At 39.7% G+C, this 18243-nt stretch overlaps 2 protein-coding genes across 40 annotated transcripts in view; one reads left to right on the top strand and one right to left on the bottom strand.

Moving 5' to 3' along the window:
• Positions 1-13577, top strand: part of TREML1 (triggering receptor expressed on myeloid cells like 1) — a 40788-nt gene extending 27211 nt beyond the window's left edge. Inside the window, exon 6 of the mRNA XM_081828203.1 lies at positions 13506-13577. Coding sequence (XP_081684329.1) covers positions 13506-13562 — 57 coding nt within the window. The 3' untranslated portion in view covers positions 13563-13577. The remainder of the gene's footprint in view (positions 1-13505) is intronic.
• LOC102742249 (adenylate cyclase type 10-like) overlaps positions 1-18243 on the bottom strand; it is a 61256-nt gene that overhangs the window by 30050 nt on the left and 12963 nt on the right. For 34 of the 39 annotated variants that reach the window (XR_014147648.1, XR_014147646.1, XR_014147647.1 and 31 more), the window contains 17 exons: positions 15784-15989; positions 15406-15496; positions 15224-15312; positions 14420-14611; positions 13614-13735; positions 12801-12902; positions 11460-11536; positions 11166-11355; positions 10622-10677; positions 9700-9853; positions 9349-9538; positions 8077-8163; positions 6625-6896; positions 5932-6065; positions 5199-5327; positions 3927-4202; positions 2556-2885 (listed from right to left, as the gene is read on the bottom strand). Coding sequence is in view for 35 of the 39 variants with exons in the window: in XM_081828178.1 (XP_081684304.1) it covers positions 2556-2885; positions 3927-4202; positions 5199-5327; positions 5932-6065; positions 6625-6896; positions 8077-8163; positions 9349-9538; positions 9700-9853; positions 10622-10677; positions 11166-11355; positions 11460-11536; positions 12801-12902; positions 13614-13735; positions 14420-14611; positions 15224-15312; positions 15406-15496; positions 15784-15989 (2697 nt within the window). In the remaining 4 variants the exon portion in view is untranslated. Of the gene's footprint in view, positions 1-2555; positions 2886-3926; positions 4203-5198; positions 5328-5931; positions 6066-6624; positions 6897-8076; positions 8164-9348; positions 9539-9699; positions 9854-10621; positions 10678-11165; positions 11356-11459; positions 11537-12800; positions 12903-13601; positions 13736-14419; positions 14612-15223; positions 15313-15405; positions 15497-15783; positions 15990-18243 lie in introns of those variants that run through there. The other 5 variants (XM_081828158.1, XM_081828169.1, XM_081828157.1 and 2 more) reach the window with 5 other exon arrangements.

Raw genomic sequence — 18243 nt, 5'->3', positions numbered from 1 at the left:
ATGGGTCTGTTGGCCATCTGTATGTATTCTTTGGAAAAATGTCTATTCATGTCTGTGCCCATTTTTTAATTGGATTTTTTGTTTTTTGGATACTGAGTTTTATAAGTTCTTTATATATTTTGGATACTAACCCTTTATCAGGTATGTCATTTGCAAATATCTTCTCCCATTCTGTAGGTTGCCTTTTAGTTTTGTTGATTGTTTCCTTTGCCGTGCTAAAGCTTTTTATTTTGATGTAGTCCCCATGGTTTATTTTCCCTTGCCTCAGTTGACATATCTAGAAAGAAGTTGCTATGGCTGATATCAAAAAGGTCACTGCTTGTGTCTCTTCTAGGATGTTTATGGTTTCAGGGCTCACATTTAGATCTTTAATTCATTTTGAATTTATGTTTGTGTATGGTGTAAGAAAGTGGTCCAGTTTTATACTTTTGCATTTTACTGTCCAGTTTTCCCAATAGCGTTTGTTGGAGAGATAGTCTTTTTCCCAATGGATATTCTTTCCTGCTTTGTCCAAGATTAATTGACCATGTAAGTATGGGTTCATTTCTGGATTTTCTATTCTGTTCCATTGATCTATGTGTCTATTTTTGTGCCAGTACTATACTGTCTTAATCATTAAGCTTTACAATATAACTTGAAGTCCGGAATTGTGATGCCTCCAGCTTTGTTTTTCTTTTTCAAGGTTGCTTTGGCTATTCAGGGTCTTTGGTCATTCCATACAAATTTTAGGATTATTTGTTCTAGCTCTGTGAAAAATGCTGTTGGTATTTGGATAGGGATTGCATTAAAGGTATAGATTACTTTGGGTAGTACAGACATTTTAACAATATTTGTTTTCCAATCCATGATGGAATGTCTTTCCATTTCTTTGTGTTGTTTTCACTTGTCATCAGGGAAATGCATATCAAAACTACAATGAGAGATCACCTCACACCTGTCAGAATGGCTAAAATAAACAACATAAGAAACAACAGGTGTTGATGAGGATGTAGAGAAAAGGGAAACCTCTGTTGCTGGGAATGCAAACTGGTGCAGCCACTGTGGAAAACAGTGAGCAGGTTCCTCAGAAAGTAAAAAACAGAACTTCCCTATGATCCAGCAATCACACTACTAAGTATTTATCCAAAGAGTACAAAAATACTAATTCAAAGGGATACATGCACCCCAATGTTTATAGCAGCATTATCTGCAATAGCCAAAGTACGGAAGCAACCCAAGTGTTCATCCATTGATGAATAAAGAAGATGTGGTATGTATGTGTCTGTCTATCTATCTATGGAATATTACTTAGCCATAAAAAAGAATGAAATCTTGCCATTTGCCACGACACAGGTAGAGTCAGAGAGTATAATGCTAAATAAAGTAAGTCAGAGAAAGATACAAACCATATGATTTCACTCATATGTGGAATTTAAGAAACAAAACAAATGAGCAAAGGGAAAAAACAGAGAGGCAAACCAAGAACGAGACTCTTAACTATAGAGAACAAACTGATAGTTACTAGAGGAGAGGGGTTGGGGGATGGGTTAAACAGGTGATGCGCAATAAGGAGGGCACTTATGATGAGCACTGGGTGATGTATGGAAGTGCTGAATCACCATATTGTACACCTGAAACTAATATTACACTGTATGTTAACTAACTGGAATTTAAATAAAAACTTAAAAAAAAAAGGCACAACTCTGAAAAATTGGTGAAGTTGTAAGAAGGTAGATTTCATCTTGATGAAAGAAGCTTTCTAACAGCTGTTGACAATGAAATGGGCTGTCCAATAACTGAAAATGTTAATACAAAGAGGGTGAACTCTCATTTAGGATGTGGTAGAAGGTCAACCAGCTTTGGGGAACACCCATCCACTAACTGAAACTTCCTCAAGCAACCAACTCCTATTTATCCCTGAATTCTCACTTTTAGCATTATCTCCTTCAAGGGAGAGTGTTCCCCTACTCACTTCTCAGGCTGAGCCAACGGCTCCTTCTCTAGGTACCCCAATGCCTGGGTATGCTATTTTCATTGCCTTTACCATGCCATATCAGAATTCTCTATTTGCATGTCTGCATCAAGCCCCAAAACTGATAATTTCAGGGGCCCATGCTTATTCATTTTGTATTCTTAATACCTAGTTGCAGCATCTGATACACACAGGGGCCCCATATATGTGTACAGAGTTTAATAATAATAATAACAACAACAATAACAACAGTAGCTAAAATGTATTGAGCACTAACTGTGTGCCTGGCACTATTCAAAGCATATTATATATTTTAACTCATTCAATTCTCACAGCAACTCTATGAAATTGGTACTGTTACTTTCCTCAATTAATTGAGGCTGGGTAACTTGCCCAAGACTGCCAACCAAAACAAGCATGATTTCTAAAGTTCCTTTTAGCTCTGAAATTACATTTTTCTTATTTCTGGTGCTTCAGGGATAAATGGCTCTTTCTGTCTATTTTTCTCCCTTAATCAGATTCCACCTTTTGGATGAAGAACTCCAAGTACATGAATACAGAGAAGTGCTGCCCACATGTCTTCTTTCTGCTTCCTGGGTTTTACCTTGGGGAGAAGGCAGCTGCAATTTGTCTGTGATCACTTGTGTTAGTACTGAGCCACTATCTTTGTAACTATAGAACCGGGAGATCCCACTGCAGCTCTTAGCAGAACAGATGGCAAAACGGTGGAAGGGGACAAAGTCCCCCCCATGACAGCTCTGACAGCGGCAGGCCAAATCTTGGAGAAAGCAGGCACATTCAAGGTGCAGGGCTATCTGCTGTGCCTTGGGCCACAGCTCCCAAGCAGCTTCCCGTAATAGTGGCACTCCAAATTCTAGCATCTCTGTTTGAGGTAGAGATAATTCCTCTTGCAGACTGAGAGGAGAGTCAGCATCTGAAATATAGGAAATATAAGTGAGAGTCTCCCTTAAAGGCCTTTTATGCTATCAGTAGCAAACTCCCAATCAGATGCTGCTAGTTTATAAGAAAATTTTATTTACAATTCCTCTGTATAAAGTATATTACACCAATCTGAGAGTGACACTGACCATATCTTGTACAAAGTACCACAGAAAAGAAATGGTCAGTGGTAAAGAAGTACGCTGAGTAGATTTCTTAGATGCTCCTCCTAAATTGAGCTTTTTTACTACAAATTACTATAAACATCAAATCATCAGAAATGCTCTGTTCAGGGATGCCAGGGTGGCTCAGTCAGTTAAGCGTCTGCCTTCGGCTCAGGTCATGATCTCAGGGTCCTGGGATGGAGCCCCACATGGGCAGGCATCAGGTTCTCTACTCAGCAGGGAGTCTGCTTCTCCCTCTGCCTGCCCCTCCCCCTGCTCGTGTTCTCTCTCTCTCTAACGATAAAATCATTAAAAAAAAAAAAATGAAATGCTCTGTTCAAACATAAGGCCCAAACATATTTCAAAGTCAAAGGGAAATTATTTGTGGAATATATGTGCTTTGGGTAGTCTATGCCATAATTTTATTATCTGGAGAATTTGAGATTGCAAGCTACTTAATGTGTATCTTGCTTTGCTCATGTCTGTTTCAATTCCAGATGTGTTTATCTTCCTTGAAAATTTCTAAAATTAGGAACAGTTTATCCTTTTTTTTCTTATTATTTATATCTAGAAACTAATAAAGGATTATGGTAATATTTTCTGAACCAAAAATCAAGATACAGATATTTAACACATGGGGTTAACAAGGAGCTAAAATTCTTGGAATTAAAACAATTCTGAAAAATACAGGTTATTCGTTCACTATAATCATGGCTCCTTTGTGATTAAAATAATCACTTCCCCCCATTTCTTAGCCATAGTTTTAGGGAACTGAGGCCCATGATAAAGGATATTGATGTTCTTTTTGAACACAAATATCCCTACCCAAGGCTCTCTGTTCAGGTAAGAACAAGGAAGCAGCTCTTCCTCACCTGGCTTTTTCTTCTTCTGCTCTTTGGTTTGTTCAATAATCTTGATAGAGGAAGGCACTAATATTGACTCGGCAGGAAGCTCTTGACTCTTGCTGAACCAGCAGAGCACATGTATATCCACAAGAGCCCTCAGCACCTGAAGTAGCTTGTTTTTATTCCAGCCAGGCAGGAGGTGCTGCAGGAGATCTATGTGGAAGGAGTGACCAATGACTGCAGCACACTTAACCAGCAACTGCTCCTCTAGGCTCAATTGATCCAACTGGTTTACTGCTATTTCTGGAACACAAAACAAAACAAAACAAAACAAGAGAAGTGAACAAGCTTTCTACAAACACAGAATACATTGTGTTGATAATCTGCTCACTTAAAAAAAAAAAAGGTTTTGCTGGGTGCCAGAGTGGCTCAGCCGGTTGAGCTTCTGACTCTTGATTTCAGCTCACGTCATGCTCTCAGGTTGTGGCATTGAGCCCTGTGTCAGCCTCCCTGCTCATCAGGGAATCTGCTTGAGAGTCTCTCTCTCTCTCTCTCCCTCTGCCCCTCCCACCCCCTTTCTCTCTCTCAAATAAATAAATACAACTTTAAAAAAAAAAAAAAAGGCTTGCTTTTGGTCCTCCTCTTCTCCGCTCACCCTAACCTCTTGAGAGAGCCTTATCTCTCAGTCCTCATTTGTCCTTATTCCCCATTCATTGTTCAACCACCACCACCAACAATCAGGTTTTCACTATACCACTGAAACTGTTCTCCCCATGGTCACCAAAACCTTCATTTCTAAAAAGAACATCCCCTATCTGATTATGCCTACTCAATTCTGATGGCTTCTCCATTCTTTATCTCATCAATCATTATAAACTTACTTTGCCCTCTTCTTATTCAATTCCTGCTATGTGTATAACACTGTCTCTTCACTAGCACCATAGATTTTCTTAAATCTCAGCCACATTATCTCCCTTGCTTACTGCCTCCTCTAGCATAGGAATATGCACAAAGAGAAACTCAGGACCTAATTTTTATCAAATAACTAGAAAACTTCTTAGGCATTAGTCAGACCCAGAGTACAAGGGGCTCACTTAAGTAAAACATTACTCAAGTAGCATTACAAATCTCTTAAAGGCTCTTTGGGCAGTGCCAGAACTTATTTCTAGAAGGCAGGTTTCTTTTTTAGAAGAAAATGGAGCTAGTGTGATAATGAAAGACCTATATTCAATCAATCACCAAATTACTAAGCGCAATGACATCTGTAATTGGTTTGCTTGAGGTTTTCAAGGGACTTGCCTTTTAATAATGGTGGGAGAAGCACAGTATCCAAGTTCACATCATCCTTGACTGTGCAGATATAAAGTTCCTGGTCTTCTTCAGAGCCAGCAGGAAGTATACCATATATTGTAGATTTCATTGCATTGGCTGTAGGGAAAGAAGACTATGACTGAGAAAACACCATGCTCAGTGACTGTAGTTTTAAAGGCACAAAATTACAAGAATTTAGTCAAGGAATTAACAGGATGAAGATAAATAGAGCATATGTTTTAAAGTGGCTTACCCCACCCATCCTGCCTGCTAATTTTCTCTTAGAAACTAATGACATTTTCTCTACCATATGGTATCCAACATTTACACTCTTCCTATTTACTTTCCAGTAGCCCTCTCTTCTATTACATCACAGCCCTCGGATGCCTTTCCAGATTTACACAAACTTCTACCCCTTCCTCTTCTCCCACCCCCTACCCAAATCATCATCCTCATCAGTAATTAATATGCAATTCTTTATTGAACTCTTATGTTTATAAATCCTCTTTTCCTATCCCTACCTCCTGGGCTGCTCAAAAAGGAACTATAAGAGATTGACTGGCTCGATTAAGTTCTCTGAGGCAGGCCAGGAAGGCTTCCTCTTGCTTATAATGTTAGTATGGAATGGGCACATGCTTCATAAGGGTCAGGTGATGCCATATCAAAGGATGAACCCCAGCAGCCAGATGACGGACGGTAAAATGCTGGAAGCTAAGCTTACCTGAGAGTGTCTCCCACTTGCTGTTCTTCTCCTCCTTTTGGAGGTCGTGAAAGAGCAATACATCTTTGGAGAGAAGGTCCTGGCATAAGACCTCACAGTAGAGGGGGTTTCCAAAGCACCTGTGGAGAAGGTAGCTGTAGAGAGGTAAGTAGGGGATTGCTGACTAAGATGCCCACTTGAAGAGAGCCAAGTACAGGGATATTTTATACTGAGGAATATTTCTCCTTTCTTTTTTTTTTTTTAAATATTTCTCCTTTCTTAAAGTCAGCTTTTGATGATATATACTAACAGAGGTAAGCAGCAACACAGAAATGTAAAAAAAAAAAATTCTGATTGGTTTGAAATTTATTTATTTAACTTCTCTTTTTTAACTATGTTGTTTTTATTGCTGTTAAAAAGAACAAACGTCCCCTTACAAAGAGCCCTAGAAAGTGGCCTGATCACATATAAACTGACACCAGAAGCAAGCCATCCAAGTTCTGTCTTGTAAAAACCTGGATGATAGCCTAGGGAGGTAGCCCTTTACTGGTTTACTAGGAGACTGTCTATCCTTGAATCTGGTCTTGGGCCTCATCATGGTTACTAAGGCCATTCTCTCCCCCAACATGGGTAAGTGAGACCTGAGCCTTCTCACTTATATTATGGCACTGGCTCTGCCCTTAATGAAGTGCTCAGCTAGTCCTAGCCACTCACATCTGCAGCTCTTGGGGGATGCTCACCACCCCCAGTTCCCAACATGCCATTCGCAACAGTGAGGTTGTTGCCAACTTCAAAATGGGCACAAGGACAGCCTGGGAGCTCTGCAGGAAGTGCTGGGCACAGCCACACAGGGTGAAGGTAGAGGTCAATGTCATCACCATGATGATGGGCACAGTGGAGAGTAATGTTTCCAAAAATTCCCAGGAAGCTGCATCCATATATTGGGCTTCGTCAATGAGGAAAATCAGTGGTGTTTCCCTCACTGCCTGAAAATAACAGCAAACAGTGACAACCTTTGATTAGAAATGAAGTAACCTGATTTTCAAATGTACCATGAATTTCCCAACAGCAATTTAAATAAAATGTCAACACAGGCTGGGATTTTCTGAGTAAAATGTGTCCTAAGTCCAGGTAATATTTTATTTTATAAGTATAAAATATAGCCAGGATATCTAATTTCTAAAGAAATGTCCTGAGGTTCTTTGGACAAGAAAATACTCTAACTGAAAAACTAAATGAACATCAAAATATTCTCCAAATCAAACTTGAAGCTTTCAAACATTTCATTTTGGCAAAGGCTTCAAACTGTGTGGGAATTCATAATACTTTATATCAGTAACTTCCAAACCAGGCTGCACATCAGAATTACCTGAGTGCTTGTTAAAGCTACCAATTACCAGGCCCTATTCAGGTAAACTTTTAAAAAATATACTCATTTTTAGCCACATTCCCCACTCCCCTGCTGCAGCCGGTAACCATTCTAAGGTGTTTACTGTAATCCTTTTGTTTGTATTGTGTTCTTATGAAAGGTGCATCATTGTTTTGTTAAGTAAACTTTTTATGTAAATGCTACTATATAGATCTCCTTGTTTGTCTTTTTATTCAGGATTATTTTTAAGACCACTCTGTGTTGCAATGTTTTCATCTATTCCCTTATTTCTAGACTTCTGCATTATGCTGCATAGCTCTCATCCATGAGTTCATGCCATTGCGTCCCTCTCGTCCACAAACACTGCCGTGAACAGACTCCCTGAGACATAGGTCCAAGAGTGGAATTGCTAGGTCTAGAAGACGCATGTTATTAAAATTTGACTAGTTACTTCTAGATTGCTTTCCAGAATGAATACATCAGTTTCTGCTCATAGATATTTTTGACTCTGTAATCTGGGTTAAGGCTTGAGTGTATTTGTAATAAATAGGAGGTAAAACAGCTATCTGCTTGCATTTAGAAACCCTGTTTTAAATTAAGAACCAAGGATCAGGGAAGAGCAAAGAACTTTTCTTGTATTCTGTGCAATAGGATTGATTCAAGGTTAAAGATAGATACAAACAATGAAGATATCACAAATAGGCAGGCCTAAGTCAAGGTGTGCTATGGATAGATTAAAATAAGCACAAACCATCTCCACATATTAAGAGTTAATGGTATGTAGCAAAAATACCCACCTCCTGAAGCACTTGAAAAAAACATGCCTTAACCTTCTTTTGTCTGGTCAGGTCATCCATGTGCGAAACTTTGAAGGACAAGGGAAACTAACCAGGAAAATTATTCATATATTAGCATTCACAATGATGATCTAATAAAAATATACAGGTTCTCCAAAGGGAGCAGATGATTCTATTTTGAGTGAGAATGGGTTTCTTCTATAGGACGGGGCATAGGGTCACAAATGCTGATCCAACATCAATATAGAGTTCAGAGAGTAAGATGGAAAGTCAACGGGAGGTTAGAGGGAGAGAAAGAGAGACCTCCTTTCCATTCCCAGACTCTGGCAAACACTTAAAGGGTCATGACTAAGAAGTAAAGTGACAGGTTGGACTTAGCAATGTCACTTTAGACAGCTCCAGTACCCCAGTTTTTCCAAGTATGCCAGAATGAATGAGTGCATGAAACTTGTTAGAAAGAATTGCAACGGGCATCTCCTAACATTGTGCTAGGCCATGGCACGTGAGTTACCATGGACCTGAGAGTCAAAGTGAGGCCATTCCTCCAGCACTTTGGCAAGGGCCAGAGCCCCAGGCAAGGCCTGTCTTAAAACGGCTATGCCGAGGACTGCAGAGATTTTACTTTTCTCTATTTTCCATTATATACAATGCCCTGCAGGCTTGGTAGATTAGAAGTGATGGAGGAAGAATAAATGGAATTGTGGACCAGGGAATTCTTAGTCTGCTCACTCTTGGGTACCACGTAAACCCTAGACCACTGGAAGCTTTTGAGATTCAGATGCTGGTTCAAGTGACAAACTCCATGGCATGGCTAGGGTTAAAGAACAAAACATTACAACTGACTTGAGAACACATGGATAAAATTGCTGGGGATGCTCAACCGGTCAGTATCACCTTGACAGATTTAACACTCACATTTACACTATGATCTCTTATATACCACCTCCTTTAAAATGTATGCACTAATCACATAAAGTACTATAATCATCATTTCACAGGTGAAAAAATGTAGTCTCAGGCAAAGCGATTTGTGCCACGACATTCAATTAGCAAGTATTGGAGTCAGTCCTAGAATCTACTTTCCTCAACAAAGAGAAAGCCTGGGTTTTGGTGTCAAAGGGATTTCAAATCTCAACCCTGCCATTGCTAACTATATGTTCTTAGGCTATACATATATGGCCTAAGGGCATTAGATTAGAAAACAATCCTGGGTCCAACTATCCACCAAAAATAACATTAGTATCCAATTCAGAAAGCCACGGCCTTCATTACCTTCACAAAGAAGAGGTCATTAAAAAGGCAGTGAAGAGGTTCCTCCACCATCCCACAGAGCTGTTTGTGTAGGCACTCTTGCCGGTAATAGGCTGGACATGCATCAATCTCAAAGAAGATGGCCATGAGGGTCTGGATGGCATAGAAGCACTGCTTGAAATCTGCTTCCTTCAGCTTCAATGGTAACACCCTGTGAATGTTAATATGGTCACTGGGAGTCCCTTGACCCACAGAGAGGTTACTCACTCCACTAGCCCAAGGATGCTGAATCTAATGATACAAGAGTCTTACCAACAAGGGAAAGGAGCCTCCAGAGAAGTAGACACTGAGCCAGAAAGCAGGAATCTTTACCTGTGTCCTTCCTTTTGGGCTAGGAAGTTTATTTCAGCCAACAGCTGACTTTTTCCATAGCCTTTTCCACCTTCATACAAAACTGCTTGTCCCTTCTTCTGGTGCAAACATTCCCGCTGTGCCATTTGGAAGGCTTCTAATTCTTTCTCCCGGTCTGTAGAGAGACAGGGAGCACCTAATACTCCTGTGTTTTTAGTAGACACTCTATTTATTTTGCAAAGGTAACTCTCAATGGTTTTTTCCCCTAGAATCCTGGGCAGAATCCCATTCTTTGATGAGGCTTCACATCTCTTTGCATAAAATCAGTTCTGGACTACACAGAAATGTGTGCTGGGCTTGGGGGTTTGCTCTGGAGCCTAAATAATAACATTAAGAATAATTAGGGACCACAGAGACATGGGAGCTACTATATCTTCTTAGCTTTTTGTAACATTATAACATTTTAGTTATACTGTATATATATATACATTATAACAATCTAGTCTTCAAAGCTGGTCACAGGCTATGTAAAGATAATAGACTAATAGATATAAATGAAGATAAATATAAAGATAGGGAATATATAGTGTGTGTGGTAACAGTCTTGGTGCCCTCTTTATGGTCTCATGATGAGGAATTTTCCTCTAGAGATGATCCACAACAAGCTGAGCAGACCTCAATAGCTGAACTCTGACTTACAAAGATTCTTACTAAATGTTGGTACTTCTCAGGCAAAGTGAGAAGACTCTACCTGAAGTGTAAACATTCAACATGGAAAAGAAATGGCAAGGCCTCTTCAAAATTAACATAAATTCAGTAAGAAGGTTGCTCTCTATTCTTTTAATATAATGCTTAGAAGTCCTTAGTCTTGCATTTTTTAAAAATCACATTTAACCATCTACAGCTGGAAAAAATATGATTTAAGGTAGAAAAGAAAACTCACCTAACAAAGGGTGATTTTTATTTCTCTCTCTGGCCAAATGTCTCCTCCCAAACATTCTGGGAAAAAGGACAAAGGGAAATGTGTCTATTAACAGATTGGGATAGATAGAATGTATATCTCTAAATAGCTAGAAGACAAACTGTCTCATCAGCAAGTACTTTCAGATAACTGAAAAGGTCCAGAGTTCTATATAAGAGTTGTAAAAAATTAAAAATCTTTGGGAGGAGGAAGGGGAGAAATACTGATTGTTCCAGGCTCAGAGAAGTAAATAAATTGCGAGCTACACAAAGAAAAAAAGAACACCCAGATTCGTGACCTATTGCATTCTCTTCCTGTTGGATAGCAAGAAGTTCACTGAGGAACTAGCTAAGAGCTAAACAGAAAAGCTAAAGATCTCAGACACTAAACCCTCCTCTTATGTCTCTTATTCCAGCACGCCAGGACTCGAAGCATCTTTCTTTCTAGTTTCATACACTCAAACACTGATGATTCCTATACCCTGATTCTGTAAAAGAGATGGGAATAAACTATTAATGACACTCACATACATCTCCTATGGCCAAGGTATTCATACATCTTCCCTGGGTTGGAGATATTTTTCATCATCTTCTCTGGGAGTTTCTTGAAGTTGTAAGCAGGTAGCATGGATCTTAGATATGTTACCTCATCACAGGACACCAAACCTGGATAAGCAGTTATCATTCTGGCCACAAGGCTCACCTTTGGGCCAATAACTGTGTCAGAGAGACAGTAAAGAAAAGAATGGAGAATTTTTGAACCATCTCCTCCACTTTTACCCCCTAAGTCACAGAGCTAATAGTCCAATGTCCTATTCTACCTGTATATTCATGTCTCGCTACTGCCCCAATCACGCCACAGAATACTGGTCCATTGGTAATACTGATGGAAACAAGCCTGGGGGTCAGAAAAGCAACAGTGGGTAAATACAGTCAGAAGCCTCCAAGTCAGGCACTAGAGCTGTGACTCCTCAGATCCAGATGTCTAGTTTTAGAGCTCAGAATAGAAAAGGCCAGAGACTGCTGTCTACATCACATGATGTGTATAAAGTTACAAAGGAACAAAATAGTCCCCGTACTCATGGAGTTTTAGTTGGGGAGCTATTATCAGCAGAAAGACTAAATAAAAACACTTTATATCTGTTAGATAGTTTATATGTTTTTTGAAGTACTTTCAAATTGATTACTCCATCTGATCCTTTGAGGGATAATTAACAACAAATATGTGAGGTATGTAGGGCAAATATTTTAACCCCATTTGACAAAATAAAAAACAAAACCCACAACTGAAGGAGCTAATTAACTTTCCCAGAGTTACACAGCAGAAATCAACAGAAGAGTCAGAATGAGAATCCAGGCCTCCTGACTCCTAGCGCAGTGTTATTTCCACTATACCATGCTGCCTCAGATAAAACCCCAAAATGAAAAGTAGATCAACAGTTATCAATACAGGGTTAATGGATCAATTAATGCTAGAATGTCAGAGTAAAGGAATAATCACAGGGTCAGGCTGTTGATGGAAGCCTTCCTGAAACGAATTAGCCTTTGGAATACATTTTAAAAATAAGTAATATTTTTCATTCATTCATTCGTGTATAGGTTCATTCATTTAGCAAGCACTGAGAAGTATGTGCAGTACCAAGTACTGGGCTAGGTGTTTAAAATATCTTGCTCTGGATAAGTTCAGTTTCGGGCAGCAGGAAGGTGGTAGAAATTGAAGGAGGCGAAGAGACATATTTATAAGTTAGCAAGACAAATACTACATATTAGAGATCAGTATAGCAAATTAACAGAGCAAACAGAATGAATATACTAACTCATACTAGAGAGTTAGAAAAAGCACTCAGAAAGGAGAGGGTGTATGACTGGACTTTGTAAGTTGAAGTACTGTGAAAGCGGGGCAACAGCATTCCTTTCAGTGGGAAAAGGCAGAGACTCTGAAAAGCCTGCTGTGTTTGTGCAAAACTAAGCAGTTCAAGATGGCTACAGCACAGACGGTGTGTCCAGTAGGGACAAGTGAAGGGAGATGTGGTCCTACCTAGGCCAGGAATGGGAAAGCACTAGAAATATGAATTATTTAAAAAGGGGGCATACACTGTTCCAGGTGAAGAAAAGGTTCAAAGGTAGCAAGTTCATACATAACAGGGAATAATCAGACTTACTTGATGTGAAAATTCACTTGATGTGAAAATTTCATATGACGGATAAGATATGTGGATGGAGAAAGAGGGTACAACGAGGCATAAATTAGTTTCAAGTTAAATCTACAAATAAACCATTTTCAGTTGTTTACAAAGAGCACAAAACGTGGCAAAAATGCTAACACTACTGTATCTTTGCCATCAAAATTCTCCTGCCTTCTTCTAAGGCCAGGATTGAGGACTTTTACTTGGGCCCATTGCTCAGGGTGAGTAAGAGACACCCAAGACCTAAACCACGCAGTTGGTTCTGCTGCCACACCAAGAATAAGACTAAACATCTTCGGATGTTTCACCATGCTTCCTTTGTCTAAAATGCCCTCTCTCGCTTTCCCCAATTGTTGAACTCCAGCGGTGGTCCCTTCCTATCTTGATAATTGCCCTACAACTTCTCTTCCCATACCTCCCCTCCCTGTAGACAGGCAGCCTTTATTCTACATTCCCATGACATACAGACATATTATTTGTATTATATTAATTTACACATTTGCTTGTTCCTTTGTGGTGTTCTTAAATCTTGTTATGAGTATTCGGTGCCTCCCTCTTTCACCCCATTAGATGGAAACTTATCTTCATTTTCCCTGGGTATCTATTACATAATTCTGTGCCTAATGATTCCTTAATAGAGATTATTTTCTGACTTCCCTTAGCATGTTCTCTCCTCTTTAGGCAGATTCTGGACACTCTCAACCCCAGCTACTTGTTACTGCCTCCTACCCTGCCTGAAGAGCCCCCTGGGGCCTGAGAAGCTCCTCTCTGCCCCACCTTCCTCCTCACTTGGTCTCAGCAAGATTCTCCCAGCAGAAGCTGAAGATGCTGAAGGAGCTCTCCAGGGCATGTGCACACTCATCTGGCTTCTTATCCCCGGGAAGGCCAAAAACACAGAGGAACATGCAGCCCTGGGACAGATGACAAAGAAGGAAAAGAGAAGTTTACCTGGGGAAAGAATATGCTTGCCTCAACTGGACCAACTCCCCTGAATGAAGCCAGAGCTTGTCCCCACTGGTTTTCTGTTAGGAATGTTGAATTCTACAGGATTCATGAAATGGACACTCTGGGTCACATCAACATGGAGATTAAAAAAAAAAGAAGAAGAAATAAAATCTTGATTTAACTAACTCTTCAAAGAACTGAAATTTAAAACATAAGAAAAACTGATGTCAAGAATTTTTCAAAAATTCCATTTCTAGTATGTGCCTTGAGCTGTCTATCTACTCACATTTTTATTCACCTACAATGTCATGTATTATGATGCTGCTCTTTTTCAAGCTCCTCAATTATCAGAATTATCTGATTACACTCACTTTACTAATAGAACCAGAAAAATATGCTTTTGCTCTGACAAAGATTTTTCAACAAGAATTGAATGAAAAAGGACACGGAGATAATCTTCAGTTACCCTGAAAATTAAATTAACTAGAACATCCCATTCCTTAACAATTATTAGTTGAACTTTTGATGTCCTATAGCTTGTCACAAAATAAACAGCAGGGAATTTGACTTACATATGTGTTATGTGGGGAACAAGACTATTATTCCTCACTCACCTTTAATGCTGATGGGTCAAGTTTCCTTGTACTTACTTTCTCAAACATAAAGATCCGGCTTAGCTGGCCACCCCCTTTCTCTATGACTGTGGAGATGTACAGGGCAGCCTCCTGGATAAGATGACACAAATGAGACATCCATGCTGTCTTGTGGAACTCTAGGCTGACCAAAACCATAGTCACGGTACGGAATTCGGATATATACTCCATAGGCTGCCCTTCATCAATCTACAAAGACACAGTGAGTTATCGTGCCTGTATCTTCAACTCTCAGTATCATGTTTAATTAAGCATTTGAATTTTATATTCCATGGTGAGTATGAGAAAATAACTTACAGATGTCAGACAAAAAACTTAAAATTCAGGTTTGAGAAGTATAGAAGATGTACAAACCAGTACACTTGGAATTAAAACTGTTTGACTTTAAACCTAATTCACTGATGAAATTTGCCACACTTTTATGTTTTCTCTTAGAGGTAATTTGATATGTCCATTCTACTAGTCATTATATCACTTACTAAGGTATTCATATAGATTCATATATACACAATCAACACATATTTACCAAGCATATACTCTCTACCCTGTTTACTAAACAATGTACTAGCTTCTTGAGGGACACACTGAAAAACAAATATGGCTTCCACTTGCTAGAACTGAGAAATCTGAAGTTAAGACATGTCATCACAGGAACTGGTACAGATGGGGAAACCTGCCAGCATTACAATGGAGAGGAGATGAACTGGATCAATATGAAAAGGTCATCACATATAAATGTACACCTGTCAACATAAACACACACACACAGTCTACACGATGACTCAAGAACTAGGAAATAACCTTCTTCAAGAGGTTTTTCATTATGTGCTTCCGCAGGGTTTGTTCAAGCGTAGAGTCTGGATCCAACTCCAGGGCAGTTCTTAGAGTATCTGAGAAAAGGAAAAAAAACAAAATGTCTCCAGCCATGTGGAAAATTTATCTTTGAAATTTTGGGCTTGGGGAGAAAGGACCAAGTAACTTACCAGCACTTGTCCGGTAATGTGGCAGGTAATCAAGGCACTTGTCAAAATGCTCATCAAAATCAAATGGGTCAATGATCCGCATATCTCTTAACTACAGAAAGGAAACTGCTCAATTGGGCGCCCACCCACCGACTGGATTACTGTTGGTCCCTTAACAGAGGGGCTGAGGATGCCATTTCCCTTGTTGATCAATGTATCTTTCCAGCCTTATTTTTCTGCCTCATCTAACTTCCTGGGAGGATATCCCCCACCTCCCTCCAAAATAGAGTTCTAGTGGTTGTTGGTTTGGTCAAGCCGTATGTGACCAGCACCAGAGCACTGCCCTGTGTAGGAGAAAGGCCTTTTCAGGACGTGCAATGGATGGGACCAGTCTCCTACCTTCACAGCTTCATCCTCCCTCATGATTTCCACTTCAAACATGTACTGCTCACAAAGCTTCCAGCAGTTCCAGGACAAGACAATCTCATTTGCCTGAGCCAAACGCTGAGCTACCTGGACATCATCCACATTCCGCCCAATCACCAAGAGGTACTGTCGCTGCTCATCTCCAACAATAACCTGGGAAATCCGACCTGCAGACAGACCTATCCAGAAAAAAGGAGACCAGTGGTGAATAGCCAAACTCAATTAGAAAACTATGCACATTGCTCTATGCATCAAGCCAGTCTTGTTATTGCAAAAATATTAGGTGAGCTTACCTTCAAAAATATTACTTTGCCTCATATTTCCTTCTGTCTTAAGCATATCCAGACACATTCAAACAAGCCTGGGTTGTATGGAGGAAGAGGCAAGAGATCCTAGGCCTCTAAGATTCCTCTCTTTAAGTTGTTCTTCTAATAAACAACTAGGTCGTGATGGCAGAGACCGAATGGTTATGCTCAGAAACTGCTGCCACAGTGACTATACCACCTCCTCAACATATAATCAAGGCTAAGTGATTTTACCAGATAAAATACCAATCAGTATTTTACCAGACTTGGGCTTTGCCATACACTTTTATTCTATTCCCTGTTTTTCTTACCCTGAGGCATTTCTCACTGCTAATATGGCTAAAAAACCGGTTTGCTTGCCAGAGGAAAAAGGACTATATCCAAGTTAAGCCTGCCCTTAGCTAAGTTACCCAATATAAGCTAAAAACAAAGGGAAAATAGTTTTAAAAGAATCGTAGAGATATATGCTTTTGGCCAAGATGGATTAACAGGTGGTGAATTTACCATAATTCCCAGAACAATGAAGAAACTAGAAAAAACACACAAAGTAACAGTTTTCAAGATATTGGACATCAGGTAATAAAGGACAATGATACCTGAGAGATAGGAAACAAACCAGGTGAACCCTCTGATACCCTAGCTTACTGCATGGAAGAGTTTCCAGGACTTCTCAGGGAGGGGAAGCCCAGGTATAGCCCAGAGGACTCCTCAAGTTGAGGAAGCAGAGCTAAGATCTGAGGAGGCCAAGGTGGTTAGAGTTCACAGGGCACTGTGAGTACTGGAGAGAAGTGTACAGAGAGAGAATTCCAGAGATTTGTACCAGGTCCCCTACAAGTCTTTAGCTGAGTACTGAGTACTAACAAGTACATCAATGTGAGGAAACCACATTGAAACCAGGGAAAGAGCCACCTGAAGAGATTAGAAGGAACAAGCCCCAGTATCACGCAGGGCTGGCAATAGTTCCTGTTCCCACCAGCCAGAGTGTCAAACTTAATAAGTCACAGGACATTAGGTACAGTATTCAGAAGGGGTTTGCCTCAGGAATGGGGCAAAACCAGCCCTGGACTAAACACTGCTCTGGTCCCACCCAACAAAGTTTAAAAGCAAAACCTGAAAAAAAATCAAGCTAATCACATCCCAGAAGTATGCTCAAGGATATTTACAGAAGTATAAAAAAAATCCAGCATCCAACAAGGTTAAATTCACAATATCTGGAACCCACCCAAAATAACCAGGCATGCAAAGAAAAAGGAAAATACGATCCACAATGAGGAGAAAAATCAATCAATCAAGCCTAACCCAGAATAACACAGACGATAGAATTAGCAAATAAGAAAACATTAAAAGTTATAACTATATTCAAGAACCTAGAAAAATGAGTAAGTAGAGACACTGCAAAAGAAAAGGTCTGTACAGTTGAAAACACAGCAATAGAAACTATCCAAAATGAAAACAGGGAGAAAAAAGAAACAATGAACACAATATCAATGACTTGTAGGACAATTTCAAGCAGCCTAATATGTGTGTAATTGGACAGAGGAGGAGGAAGAGAGAAAAAAATTATTTGGAAAAATAATAGCAGAACATTTTCTAAATTTGATAAAACCCCAAACCCTATAGATCCAGAATCTCAATGAGCTGCAAGCACAAAAGTGACAGAAAACTATATCGAGGGACATCATAATCAGATTACCCAAAACCAGTGATAAAGAAAAAAACCGTAAGTGAAGCTGGGGTCGGGGGGTGGTGGTGGAAGGAAGACATTATATACAAACAAAGATAAAGATGAAAGCAGATTTCTTGTTGGAAATGCTGCAAGCTAGAAGTCCTGGAAACTCTTCCATGCGGTAAGCTAGGGTATCAGAGGGTTCACCTTGTTTGTTTCCTATCTCTCAGGTATCATTGTCCTTTATTACCTGATGTCCAATATCTTGAAAACTGTTACTTTGTGTGTTTTTTCTAGTTTCTTCATTGTTCTGGGAATTATGGTAAATTATGGTAAATTCACCACCTGTTAATCCATCTACTGTACCTAATGTCCTGTGACGTTAGTTGTTGTTTAGAAAAACAACTTTAATGTAAGAGAGAAAATCCCCCATCAACCTAGAACTCCATACCCAGTGAAAAT

Source organism: Leptonychotes weddellii, chromosome 8 (assembly GCF_054177405.1).
Source record: "Leptonychotes weddellii isolate Sample4059 chromosome 8, ASM5417740v2, whole genome shotgun sequence".
NCBI lineage: Eukaryota > Metazoa > Chordata > Mammalia > Carnivora > Phocidae > Leptonychotes > Leptonychotes weddellii.
The sequence above is the reverse complement of the archived record's forward strand: the minus strand, read 5'-3'. Positions and strand labels throughout refer to the sequence as shown.